The sequence below is a fragment of the Ceratotherium simum genome, chromosome 3 (assembly GCF_057802395.1).
Source record: "Ceratotherium simum simum isolate JZ-2026a chromosome 3, ASM5780239v1, whole genome shotgun sequence".
NCBI lineage: Eukaryota > Metazoa > Chordata > Mammalia > Perissodactyla > Rhinocerotidae > Ceratotherium > Ceratotherium simum.
Window position 1 is genome coordinate 92541126 of NC_141902.1, and position 12604 is coordinate 92553729.

Consider the following 12604-nt stretch of genomic DNA (forward strand, 5'->3'; position numbering starts at 1 on the left):
ATAGGTTGTCTGTATGTGTGTGTAGGTGTGCACACATATACATAGAATTGTGTACCTGCATGAGCGTTCACATGCATAGAATAAGAGAAGGGCCCCGTTTTGTGGGTCTGTTCCATTCAGGAGTAATTTCCCTATGGGATGATGAAGAGCATCCTTGATTGCCTAGGGCTGTGTGATTCTACCACATCTACTCCTGACCTGTGAGGAAGACAAGTTGGAGCCCGGGGGTGCAAGGCTCCTTCTGTGAGCCCTTGCTTCAGGAGGAGCTAGTCTTTGGGAGACACAGCCTGGGGGTATTATGGTGTTGGAGGCTAAAAAACAGACCTGATTTTCCTGTTGTCCTAGTTCCAGGTAGCCCAAAGAAAGTCCCTTTTGCTACTCACTTCATCCTAAATCCAAACACCGCATCCCCACTTTACTTTCAGTTTCCTTCTTTCATACTGCTACTTTTGCTGCAAAGAGCAGAGGACTAGGAAAGAAACACAGGGACAGAGAATTGGGGCAGGGGGACATTTGAGGAAAAATAAATGGATTTGGAAAGGCTAATATATACAGACTTTTTTTTTTTTTTTATTGATGTTTTAATAGTTTTTAACATTGTGAAATTTTGGGTTGTACATTTTTGTTTGTCCATCACCATATATGTGACTCCCTTCACCCCTTGTGCCCACCCCCGACCCCCATTGCCCCTGGTAACCACAATACAGTTTTCTCTGTCCATGTGTTGGTTTATATTCCACATATGAGTGAGATCATACAGTGTTTGTCTTTCTCCTTCTGGCTTACTTCACTTAACATAATACCCTCCAGGCCCATCCATGTTGTTGCAAATGGGACGATTTTGTCTTTTTTATGGCTGAGTAGTATTCCATTGTATATATATACCACATTTTCTTAATCCAGTTATCAGTCGAGGGACACTGAGGTTGCTTCCACTTCTTGGCTATGGTGAAGATTGCTGCAATGAACATAGGGGTGCATAAGCCTTTTTGGATTGTTGATTTCAGGTGCGTTGGATAGATTCCCAGTAGTGGGATGGCTGGGTCATAGGGCATCTCTATTTTTAATTCTTTGAGGACTCTCCATACCGTTTTCCATAGAGGCTGCACCAATTTGCATTCCCACCAGCTGTGTATGAGGGTTCCTGTTTCTCCACATCCTCTCCAACATTTGTTGTTTTTTGTCTTGGTGATTATAGCCATTCTAACAGGTGTGAGGTGGTATCTCAGGGTTGTTTTGATTTGCATTTCCCTGATGATTAGTGATGTTGAGCGTCTTTTCATGTGCCTATTGGCCATCTGTATATCCTCTTTGGAGAAGTGTCTGTTCATTTCCTCTGCCCATTTTTTGATCGGGTTGCTTGTTTTTTTGTTGTTCAGTTGTGTGAGTTCTTTATATATTATGGAGATCAACCCCTTGTCAGATGTATGTTTTGCAAATATTCTCTCCCAGCTGGTGTGTTGTCTGTTCATCTTGATTCTGGTTTCGTTTGTTATATACAGACTATTTTTAATTTAATTTTTACCACACACCCACCCCACCATAACTTCAAGTAGTCTGTTTAAAATTTTTTTAAATTTAATTTCAAATGGGTAATAAAGTCCTATGATTTGAAAACCAGAAATTATAAAAAGATTTACAGTAGTCTTCCTCCTATCCATGTCTTCCATCTGTTCAGTTCTTCTTCCCCAAATAAGTGAATATCTTTTTTTAGTTTCTTATGTATTCAAGAGTTTCCTTATTCCTGTATAAGCAAATATGAATATAGACTTTTATTCCTGAACCTATCCCTCTTCACACAAAAGCTTGTTCAGCATCCTGCTTTATTTATTTATTACATTTAACACTGTATTCTGGAGATTTTTTTATGTCAGTTCACAGAGAGCTTTCAGTTAGCCTCTGAATTTATCTTTTTCCCTAGCAGATCAAAAACTGAATTCTTACCGGGCATTTTGCACTTGTGTCACTGCATTTCAGTGCCTTTGTGGCTGAAAGCCTGTCCCAAAGAACTGCCAAAGCAGAAAGCTGAGTGTGTATCTGGCAACGCAGGACCCTGCTGTCCCAAGACCTTGGCCTCTTCACCTGCCTAAGAAAACTGTCTGGTTTTTTTGCCTCTTTTCTTTTTCTTTTTTTTTTTTCCTCTCCCTGCTAACCTCCTCTGGCCTCTTGGCTCCTAAAAGCTAGTTCTACTATCTTTATGGCCAGGATTTTACTCTCCTACACCTCTCTATTAGCCTAATAGGCTTAAAGATGTCTCAGATGTGGAGAGTGTGGGGCATGGAAAGGAGAAAAAGGAGCTTTAGCCCTAGACCATGGTAGTAGGGGTAGAGAAAACTCAGGGAATAAGAGCCCAGACCCAGCCTCCAGGACCTTTGTCCCTTAATGAGGACATAGACTTTGAAAATTAAGTCATGTGCTATATTATGAGAAAAGTATCAATAATTCTTTTCATAATTTTGGACTTATTTTTATGCTGTTCTTAGGAGATTACCACTTTAGATCCAGGTACATGTTTTGGCAGGTGATTTGCTTAGATTTGGAAAGGTCTAGGTCTCTATCTTTTGGCATATTTCTTTAATATCTGAATGATCTCTAGTTTGTGCAGATGTTATCGTGGACATCTAAGATTTGCAAGGAATACAGCTGGGGTAAGTTTCCTGCCATGTTTTCTTTTAGGCTTTATATAAAATCATCATCACCAAACAGCATTTAGAAAATTACACATTGACCAGAGTTGCCAAAAGGAAAAACTACACAATACCGATACCAGGTGTTGGTAAGAACATAGAGCAGTTGGACCCCTCATTCACTGCTGGTGGGTGGAGGTGTAAGTTGGTATAACCACTCTGGAAAACTGTCTGGCAATATCTAACTACTAAAATTAAACATATCCTTATGACCCAGCAGTTCCACTCCCAGCAGAAACAGGTGGAAGAATTCTTACAGCAGCACTAGTTTAATAGGAAAACCAAACCCAGATGTTCATCAGCAGTGGAGTGGATAAAGGAATTGTGATGTGTACACACAGTGGAATACTGTACAGCAACGAGAATGAACAGACTATACCGACACACAAAGTGGGGCAATCTCACAAACATAGTGTTGAACAAAAGAGGCCAGACACAAAAAGTACTTACTGTAATTGGAATATTAGGTAAAGTTCAAAGTCAGAGAAAACTAGATATGAGGTTAGAAGTCAGGATGGCAGTTTCCTTGGTGGGGCGAGAGGGGTTTCTGGGGTGCTAGTAATGTTCTGTTTCTTGATTGTGTGCTGGTTGCATATAGTGATAGTGACTAATAATGGGAAGCGTGTCCCTTCTTTGTGCACCCTTGTGGGAGAGCTGCCTTGGTTGGAATGTGTGCAGCACTGGGATATTGTACCTGAGACATGATAAACTACATATTCTGACTAGTTAGTCCCTCCCCCGAAGGACTAACTGGATTATAACTTACCTTTTAATTTTCTTCCCTTTCTACTCCTAGAGGATGCCTCGTTTTGCAAGGGCTTGATGAATTTGCTCTTCAGCCTCCATGTTTTGTATAAGAGTCCTGTCACCCTGCTGCGTGACTTGTCCCAGGATATCCACGGACAGCTTGGAGACATAGACCAGGTACCATAGTGAGCCTTCAATACAACATTCTGAGTGGGGATAGAGGTCAGGGGAACAGCCTTCCTGCCATTATATCTCACCTCTCTTTCCCTCCCCAGGATGTAGAGGTGGAGAAAACAAACCACTTTGCAATGGTGAATTTAAGAACAGCTGCCCCTACAGTCTGTGTAAGTGTTGATCCCCAAGCTATGGGAAATAGCCTTGTCATTCCTTCCATTTTGTTCCATGTGAAGAGTAAATTATAGTGGCTTGTGTCCTGAGGCCTATAAGCCACTGGCAGGTGGCCATGGTTATATTATGCCAGCAATTGTGTGCCGTGAGCCATGCCAGGCATTCTTTCCTTTCACAGTTACTTGTTCTGAGTCAGGCTGAGAAGGTCCTAGAAGAAGTGGACTGGCTAATCACCAGGCTTAAGGGACAAGTGAGCCAAGAAATCATATCAGGTAAGATGAGCTCAGGGTGGGGTTCCAAGAATTGTGAGCAAAGTCACCCAAAATCCAAATATGATTACTGCATAAAAGTGGAGGCCTGAGCTCGGTTTGTTAATTTGAGCTCCATTTCTCACGTGGTGAAAGAAGTAGACGGTTGTGTGGCTTATGACAGCATGATTATTAATTCACTGCGTGATGAATTACATGCTCATTTTCCCTACAGACTTCCTAGTAAATGGTGTTTAGTTGATTTCTAAATCTCCTTCACTTTAACTAGAAAATAAGGCCAATTGGGTTTGAATGTACCAATTTCATTTCCCTTCAGAACAGGCCTCTTCTCAGGCAGCCCTGCCAAATCATCCCGTTGAGAAAGCCATCATCATGCAACTGGGAACTCTGCTTACATTTTTCCACGAGCTGGTGCAGACAGCCCTGCCATCGGGCAGCTGTGTGGACGCCTTGTTAAAGGACCTTTGCAAAATGTACACCATTCTTACAGCACTTGTCAGATATGTGAGTATCTGAGCACCACCACCAGTCTGCCCCAGCCAGCCAGGAGACTTAGCCAAGGCAGCAGCCCACTGCTACGGAATGCCCCTGTACAGAGCACTTGCCTATTTCTTTGCAAGTCAGGGTTTGATTCCGATTTGGTCAGTAGGTGGCAGGCATCTCCACAGGCCAGGAGAAAAACAGTTCATGGCATAATTCTAAATCTGCTTTTAGAGGCCCTTATTCCCATGGCATATGAGTATGTAGCACCTGATTGAGTGCCTCTTCAAATGCCTTCTAAGACTTAATCTAGACTATAGCTATAGAATCTGATTCTCTATTGCACAAAAATTAGACTATTTCACACCAGTCTAACACTAAAAATGTGTTTATTCCTTCTTTCATCCCTTTAACAAGTAGGTGTTAAATGCCTTACAGGTCAGGTACTAGGGTGGGGAGGAACTTTATGTTTTAAAAATACAGAGCATACTCTGCCCTGAGTTTAAGTTAATGCTTATTAGTATCTGTTAACAAGAAACTCTTTTCTTGCACTTGAAATATTTTGGTCCGCAGCAGACATTCAGAAGGTGATAGGAACTAGGTATTTAAGTTCTGATTCTAGCAATGATCCATATTAAATACTTAGAAAGGCATAGTCAACCCAAGGAAGATGACAGTCCACCCTACAGTGTACCCAAACAACAGGGCAGCCATCTCTGATAAGGTGCAGCTCTGGCTACATGGTGTGGCTACTAAGCTTCTGTAATGGAAATACTGAGAGTCTTTTCTCTTTATTGTCATTTTCTAAAGGAAAAACAGCAAAGTCGTTGGTTTTCTAGATGCAGGGACTATCATCCTGAAGGATTTTTAAAGCGATGAGTTGAACAAGTCAGAAACAAACCGTTCATTGCCTGTTGTCTGGGAAGCTTTGGAGCTTTCAGGAAGTGAAAAAGGAAGCCTCGTGTCTAGGATTCTCCATAAATATAGCAGCTTATTTTCTTTTCCCTCTCCAGAGTGATGAGTTACACTCAGCTCACTGAGTCTCCTGTAGTTTCATGGGACATTTATATAGGGTGGTATGCTAAATATAGGAATCTTTTAGTATCTCCAGGTGTGTCAGAGCTCCGGAGGAATTCCCAAAAATATGGAAAAGCTGGTGAGTTGAGAATGCCTTTTCTAGGAATGGGGGAAGCATTTTATTCCTTTAGTTACATTGGTTTCCTTCTCCTTTGCTGCAGGTGAAGCTGTCGGGTTCTCATCTGACCCCCTTGTGCTATTCTTTCATTTCTTACGTACAGGTAAGTGATTCAGAGTCAGTACCAAAATAAATCTTCCAGTAAGAAAAGACTTCTTATGTTCCCAGCGGACTGCTTGGTCACCTGTACTGAGTGTATATAGAGTTTCTTCCCTACTTACCATAAGTAAAAGGTGCCCAATTGAGACCAAGCCAAAGCTTGAAGTCTTGGCAGCAAGGAAATCTTTAGTAATACCAAAAAAAAAAAAAATGTAGTTCAATTTGGAGAGAGAAAGCATTTGATATGCTTGCATTTGGAGCAAGGAAGGAATAAGCATGCTTGGGCCCAGTGACTTGGTTTATTTCTGGGTAATTCCAAATCCATGCCATTGGGCATCCTTTGGGAATGTGAGTAAGGCAGCAGCAGGCATATGAAGTAGGGCTGAGATCAGATGGCAAAGTGTTGTGAGACAGCAGCATTTTCAGGGAAGGGGAGGGAATTTTCTGTCATTTGCCCAGACCCCTTTTCTTCTCCCTCTAAATTAATAAAGTAATGGGCTCTTGCAGGATTTGGAGAAATTTTAAGTGTCATCTGGTCTCAGATACCATCAGATTCTTGCAATACTTGAGTCCCCTTTACTGTTGGCTTAAACCAGCATTTTTTTTTTTAAACTTTATTTATTTATTTATCCCCCCAAAGCCCCAGTAGATAGTTGTATGTCATAGTTGCACATCCTTCTAGTTGCTGTATGTGGGACTCGGCCTCAGCATGGCTGGAGAAGCGGTGCGTCGCTGCGCGCCCGGGATCCGAACCCAGGCCACCAGCATCGGAGCGCGCGCACTTAACCGCTAAGCCACGGGGCCGGCCCCATAAACCAGCATTTTTTAATCTCGGCATTATTGACATTTTGGGCCAGGTAATTCTTTGTTGTGGGGCCTGTTCTGTGCATTTTAGGATATTTAGAGCAGCATCCCCGGCCTCTACCAGGTGCCAGTAGCAGTCCCCTAGTTGTGACAACCAAAAATGTCTCTAGAAATTGCCAAATGTCTTTAAGAGGCAAAATCGCCCCTAGTTGGGAACCACTGGCCTAAACACATGAAGTGTTGGGAGACCTAGTGTCTCCAAGGCCACTTAGTCACTGCAGTTAGAGGATTGCAGGGCTATTACCCATCTTCGAAGAGTCAAAGAGAATGTCCACTAATGGGTCAGTCCCAGCCAAGAGTCTAGAGCCAGTTGTTAAAGCAATGAATTATGACCACTTTGATAGTGATGCCCCACTTGTTTTCTGCCTCTGCATTGTATATGAACAGAACATCTTCCTGTCGGTAGCGTGCCTCATTATGTGTATTAAGGGCGCCTCCTTCCCTCCCCTTGAGAATCAGTGACTGAGTAGCCTGTCATCTGGGTTTAGCCAAAGGACTTCTCAGTAGTGTGCTGATAGTTGAGGTTCTCTGTCACCTTGCCTTTGTACCTGTTTTGTGATCTGGGTCAGGAACGTATCATCTGTTTTCTGTCTTGCCAGCCTATTGCCTGCTCTCATCAAGCTGTTACTTCTGGTCCTGTCCTTTTATCTCACCCAAATACTTGCAGGCATGCTTTCTCAACCCTCATGCTTATAAATTTTCACATTCTTTCAAACAAATCTGTCTGTGTATAGGATATATTCCTCCATTCCTAAATTCAGGTTTTGAGCTCCCCATCTCCAAGTTTTAATGATGCCTATAAGGCCATATTTCAAAGTATGCTGCGTTGGCTGCAAAGGATTCTGTGAGAAATACTTGTACATATTTTTCATCTTAGAGATTCATAGTACTCATTAGCATATTAAAGTTGCTGAGAGGTCCAACAATAATTAAATGTGTTCAGTAGTAGTTTTCAAACCTATTCAAGAACTTTTTTTTTCTTTTTTTTGTGAGAAAGATCAGCCCTGAGCTAACATCCATGCTAATCCTCCTCTTTTTGCCGAGGAAGACCGGCTCTGAGCTAACATCTATTGCCAATCCTCCTCCTTTTTCTCCCCCCAAAGCCCCAGTAGATAGTTGTATGTCATAGTTGCACATCCTTCTAGTTGCTGTATGTGGGATGCGGCCTCAGCATGGCGGGAGAAGTGGTGCGTCGGTGCGTGCCAGGATCCGAACCCGGGCCGCCAGTAGCGGAGCACGCGCACTTAACCGTTAAGCCATGGGGCCGGCCCAGAACTTTTGTTTTTTTAATAACAAATATTACTAATTTGGCAGAATAAGCGTTCCCTAAAGTACAGCTTGGGAAACACTGCTGTAAGACCCTGTTCATTTTATAACAGCTGACATTTAGAGAACCTTTTTCTGGTTCTCTACAACCCTTCTGGTGTTGTGTTAAGCTCTTTTCATGATTAGAGAGGTGAATGCCAAGAACAGATAGCTAGTTAAGAGGCAGAGCTGAGACTTGAACCCAGATAGTTTGACTCTACAACAGGGGTCAGCAAACTTTCTCTATAGAGGGCCAGATAGTAAATGTTTTAGGTTTTCCAGGCCATACAGTCACTGTCACAACTATTCAACTCTGTAGTTGCAGCATAAAAGCAGCCATAGATAATATACAATTGAATGGGTATGGCTGTGTTCCAATAAAACTTTATTTTCAAAAACAAGCAGTGGGCCAGATTTGACCTATGGGCTGTAGGTCAACCCCTCTAGAGTCATACTTGATATTCGTTGACATGTAAAATGTTGGAGAGGTTTTGGGTTTTTGTGTTTCTGACTCCATCCTCAGGCATTTTCTTCTGCGAATCACCAGGCATCTCCTAGACTGCTGTTCTTTTATGTATTCTCTGGATATTTTCCCCTTTCCCCATCTATATTTGACTTCAAGCCTTACTGACAAGTCAGGTGATCCTCAGGCAAACATTTTTCTCTGACTTTGTGAGATGTACTTAATGAGTGACCCTGGGCAAGAGCCTGTGGTTCCATTAACTCTTAACTCTTATCCAGACATCAGGATTGCGTTTGTCACATCTTTCAGAGAGCTGTTTATTCTCTGATAGCCCCTTCTTTTTTTCCACAGCCTTGGATTTCACTGGGAAGAAAACAATGAAAGCCATTGCTCCAAAACTGTTAGCACCTTGCTCAGAACTGTACACCTTTAAAAGATGCTTCTCTTTTGGCTACAATTTTAGTCCCACCTGAATCAGCGGGAATGGGCAGTGAACACGGTTGATTTAGGGAGTTTCAACAGTCCCGTTTTGGGTACAACCTCTAGAAAGATGGGTCACTTCCCACTTGGTCACATGAGTTCTACCTATGGCTGCTTCCCTGCCTCTCCCTTAAAAGGGCTTCACCATCTACCATCACCATCCTCTACCCTGCCTTCCAGGGCTAAAAAGAGATTTCTTATTTTTCGGAATATGTCACATGGACCAAGCCTCCTGCCTCTCACGTGGCTCCAGTGGTATAATTTCTCTCCATTTTCAGGTCTCTGTTTTTAATTCTCTTACTTGTCCCATGGAGCATGGTATGTTCCATTCCTAGAAGGCATAGAACTTTTCCAGGTAAAGGTTCCTATGTTTTGTGTACCTCATGTTTGGGTGGTTTTTCTCCTCAGTCTCTCCTGACTCAGTCTTGATTTTCTTCTGCCTTATCAGAATCCTATACTTCTTGGTTCCTTTTCTTTATTGGTTCTTCCTTTCTCCAGGAGCTTTTTATTCTCTGATTATCTGCAACATAGGGCAGTAAGTGTTCCTGTGACTCTTAAACCCTCCTCGACCATGTAACCACGTGGCACATAAGACACATCTGGCCTTTGCCTCTGAGTGGGAAGACTGCAGACCCCAGGAACAGCCTCTCCAGCTTCCTCTCCTTTATGGAACCCTTTTAGCCAACTGCCTAGTAGGGAAATACCTATTCCTGCTACCACCTGACAGTCCCCGTTTTAACCATCCTTCTGTACCTCACCGGGCCCTTGGCTGGTCCTGCCCTCACTTCCATGTGCTAGTTCTAAGAGCAAGATTGTAAACCTCCCAAGAACAACAAAGTAGAAAAATATCCAAGGATTCTAAAGTGTCACAATGTTCCCCATCTCCCGCATCTGCAGCAGGATAATCTCTTCACCCAGACTTGGTCCCCTTAAGAGTTCCCATAGTCTGCTGTGATCACCTTCCTAGAAAATTACCACTAACCTGCTGGATCTACAGAAAAATCTTCAGGAATGAGAGACTTTGTTTCTACTTCTTTAGAACAAGAAGAGTAAGAGCCTAACACATACAGGAGAAAAGGAGAAAACTGCTGCTGTTGCCACAGCCATGGTAAGCTGCTGACACCGATCATTAAATGTGGGTGCCGGTGAACCTTGAACATTACATCAAGTGAAAGAATTCAGTCACAAAGACTACATATGATTCCATTTTTGTGAAATGACCACAATAAGCAAATCTAAAAAAACAAAAAGTAGAATAGTGGTTGCCTAGAGCTGGGGGCATTGGAGAGACTGGGGAGGTGCCTGCTGAAATTGGGTATAGGATTTCTTTGGGGGGATGAAAATGTTCTAAAATTGATGGTGATGGTTGCACAACTCTGTGAATAAAATAAAAAAAAACCTGAACTGTACAATGTAAATGGGTAAATTGTATGGTATGTGAATTATACCTCAATGAAGCTGTGACAAAAATGTGTATGTATAGTTGCTTCTCGGCTCATGAACTTTTTGTTCAGATGGAATATCTTTCCTCTGAACCAAAAAACATACACTTTATTCAGGAAGCACCAGAAAATCTTGAGCTCTTTTCTTTAAAAACAGAAATAGGTTAGGATACCCACTGGGAAGGAATTGTTCTAGGAAAAGTTAGGGCAAAAGGTGCTCCCTAGGTGATGTGTAAGAGTTGGTGAGGGTGCAGGGAAGTGAGTTCTCTGGTACTCTGCTGGCAAAGGTGAAAATTAGTACGATCTCTCAAGGGCGCAATTTGGCAATAACTGCTGAATTTTAGCAGATATATATACACACACACATTCTTTAATGCAACAATTACACTTTTAGGATGTAAACTGTAAAGGCCTGTGTATAGGATGGACTTAGCAATGTTGTTTATAAGAGTGAAATATTGGAAAAACTAAGATACCCATTAATAGAGGACTGGCTAAATGGGTTATAGTAGGTTAATACTGTAGAATACAAAGCAGACATGAAAAAAATACAAATCCAAATGTTCAGATATGGAATTATCGCCATGATAATGTAAGAAAAAAGTTGAGAACAATGTCCTCATTTGTGGGTTTTTAAAAAAATACAGAAATACATCTATATGCATAAGAAAGGTTTGGAAGGATCTGCAAGTTACAATTAAAATTGGGGGAAAGATATATAATCCCAGCAGTAAAAATTCATGTGCAGACTAGAGAGGAAATAGAGCTAGTGCAGAGTTGGCTCATTGTTTTAAGAATACCAAGTCAGAGAAGAAACCAAATATCTACCAATGATCCTTCCCTCAGCCAGTGTCTAGATAACAGCACATACTTAGGAACTGTAAATGGCATTTACATCCTTTGATGAGACTGAACTGCCAAAAAGATTACTGTATAAGTAAGGCTGAATTTGATTGGAAGACAGACTGGCTTTTCCCCAAAGGCATGAGCAGTTCTGCTAACAGCTTCAGAGGACAACTTCAAAAACCTTTGAACCTGAAATTTAAGTGGTCTCCACTTCTTTGCCTTGTAGGCCAGAGTTCTTCGGGAAACCAAGCCAATCCCTAATCTCATCTTTGCCATTGAACAGTATGAAAAATTTCTCATCCACCTTTCTAAGAAGTCCAAGGTAAACACTCATTATTTTCTACTGTCTGCATTTACCCTGTGAGGGGACTTGGCAAACTGAAGCAGCACAACTGTGGGGGGCAAGGACGACTACACTCCTTTGTCGTTTCTGATCCGATGGCCTGAATCCAAACATGCAGGAAACTGATAGAAAAGCAGGTCAAGTGGGTGTCGGCTTACTTTAAGTAGGAACTGAAGCGGTGGTCAGAGGTCTAGCAAAAATGGTTTAGGCTGTCCCTGGCAGGATCTGTCAGTAGGAAAATAGTGCCCATCCTTACAACTTTGTCACAGGTGAACCTGATGCAGCACATGAAGCTCAGCACCTCACGAGACTTCAAGATCAAAGGAAACATCTTGGACATGGTTCTTCGAGAGGATGAGGGGGATGAAGATGACGAGGTGAGTGCCTGTTTGTGAATGGAGTGCAGCAAGCCCTGGCCACCCTTATCTAACTGATTGTTAGTAGCCTGTCTGGGAGCTGCTGCAGATTAGTGGAGGGGCAACAACCAGAGAGAGAAAGGGCTAAACGGTGGTCGAGACAAAACTAAGGACTCTCAACAGAAGGACTGTAAACTTTGAACCATACCAAGTTGCCCAGACTTGTATACATTTTGGGTAGACATTTCCCAAAGGGGGATGATGACAAAACAAGGTCTTCCTGTGGGTCTTCTCCATGTGACCTTCTGAACCACTGGAAAATGACTAGTTCTGGCATCCTGGCTCAGAAACCAGCCGACTTCCTCTTCTGCTGCGCCCTCATTCAAAGCAGGGCCACTCTTTGATTAGTTCAGGTAAGGCTTCCTTCAGTTCATGCCAGTTTGTTATCCTCCTTTTCCCTCTGGTGTGTTCCTCTCCCTTTAGTTTTACCAGTTACAGTAGCACACCTCAAGCCCTACAGCATCTTTGAAGCAAAACTCCTGTTTCCTTACCTCTAGCACCTAAAATTTTCATCATCCTAGGTTTGTCCAAGATAGAAGCAGCCAATCAGTGGCCAATTCCCATTTCAAAATTGGAAGTTTACATAAAACACCTTGGATTTGTGGCATTTCAAAAATTTC

At 42.4% G+C, this 12604-nt stretch overlaps 1 protein-coding gene across 2 annotated transcripts in view; it reads left to right on the forward strand.

Annotated features, from left to right (window-relative positions):
- Window positions 1-12604, forward strand: part of FANCI (FA complementation group I) — a 92606-nt gene that overhangs the window by 78907 nt on the left and 1095 nt on the right. For both annotated transcript variants that reach the window (XM_004431940.3, XM_087428923.1), the window contains exons 28-37: window positions 2597-2648; window positions 3484-3611; window positions 3710-3778; window positions 3961-4054; window positions 4368-4555; window positions 5634-5687; window positions 5770-5829; window positions 9977-10045; window positions 11452-11547; window positions 11838-11945. In XM_004431940.3, the coding sequence (XP_004431997.2) occupies window positions 2597-2648; window positions 3484-3611; window positions 3710-3778; window positions 3961-4054; window positions 4368-4555; window positions 5634-5687; window positions 5770-5829; window positions 9977-10045; window positions 11452-11547; window positions 11838-11945 (918 nt within the window). The remainder of the gene's footprint in view (window positions 1-2596; window positions 2649-3483; window positions 3612-3709; window positions 3779-3960; window positions 4055-4367; window positions 4556-5633; window positions 5688-5769; window positions 5830-9976; window positions 10046-11451; window positions 11548-11837; window positions 11946-12604) is intronic.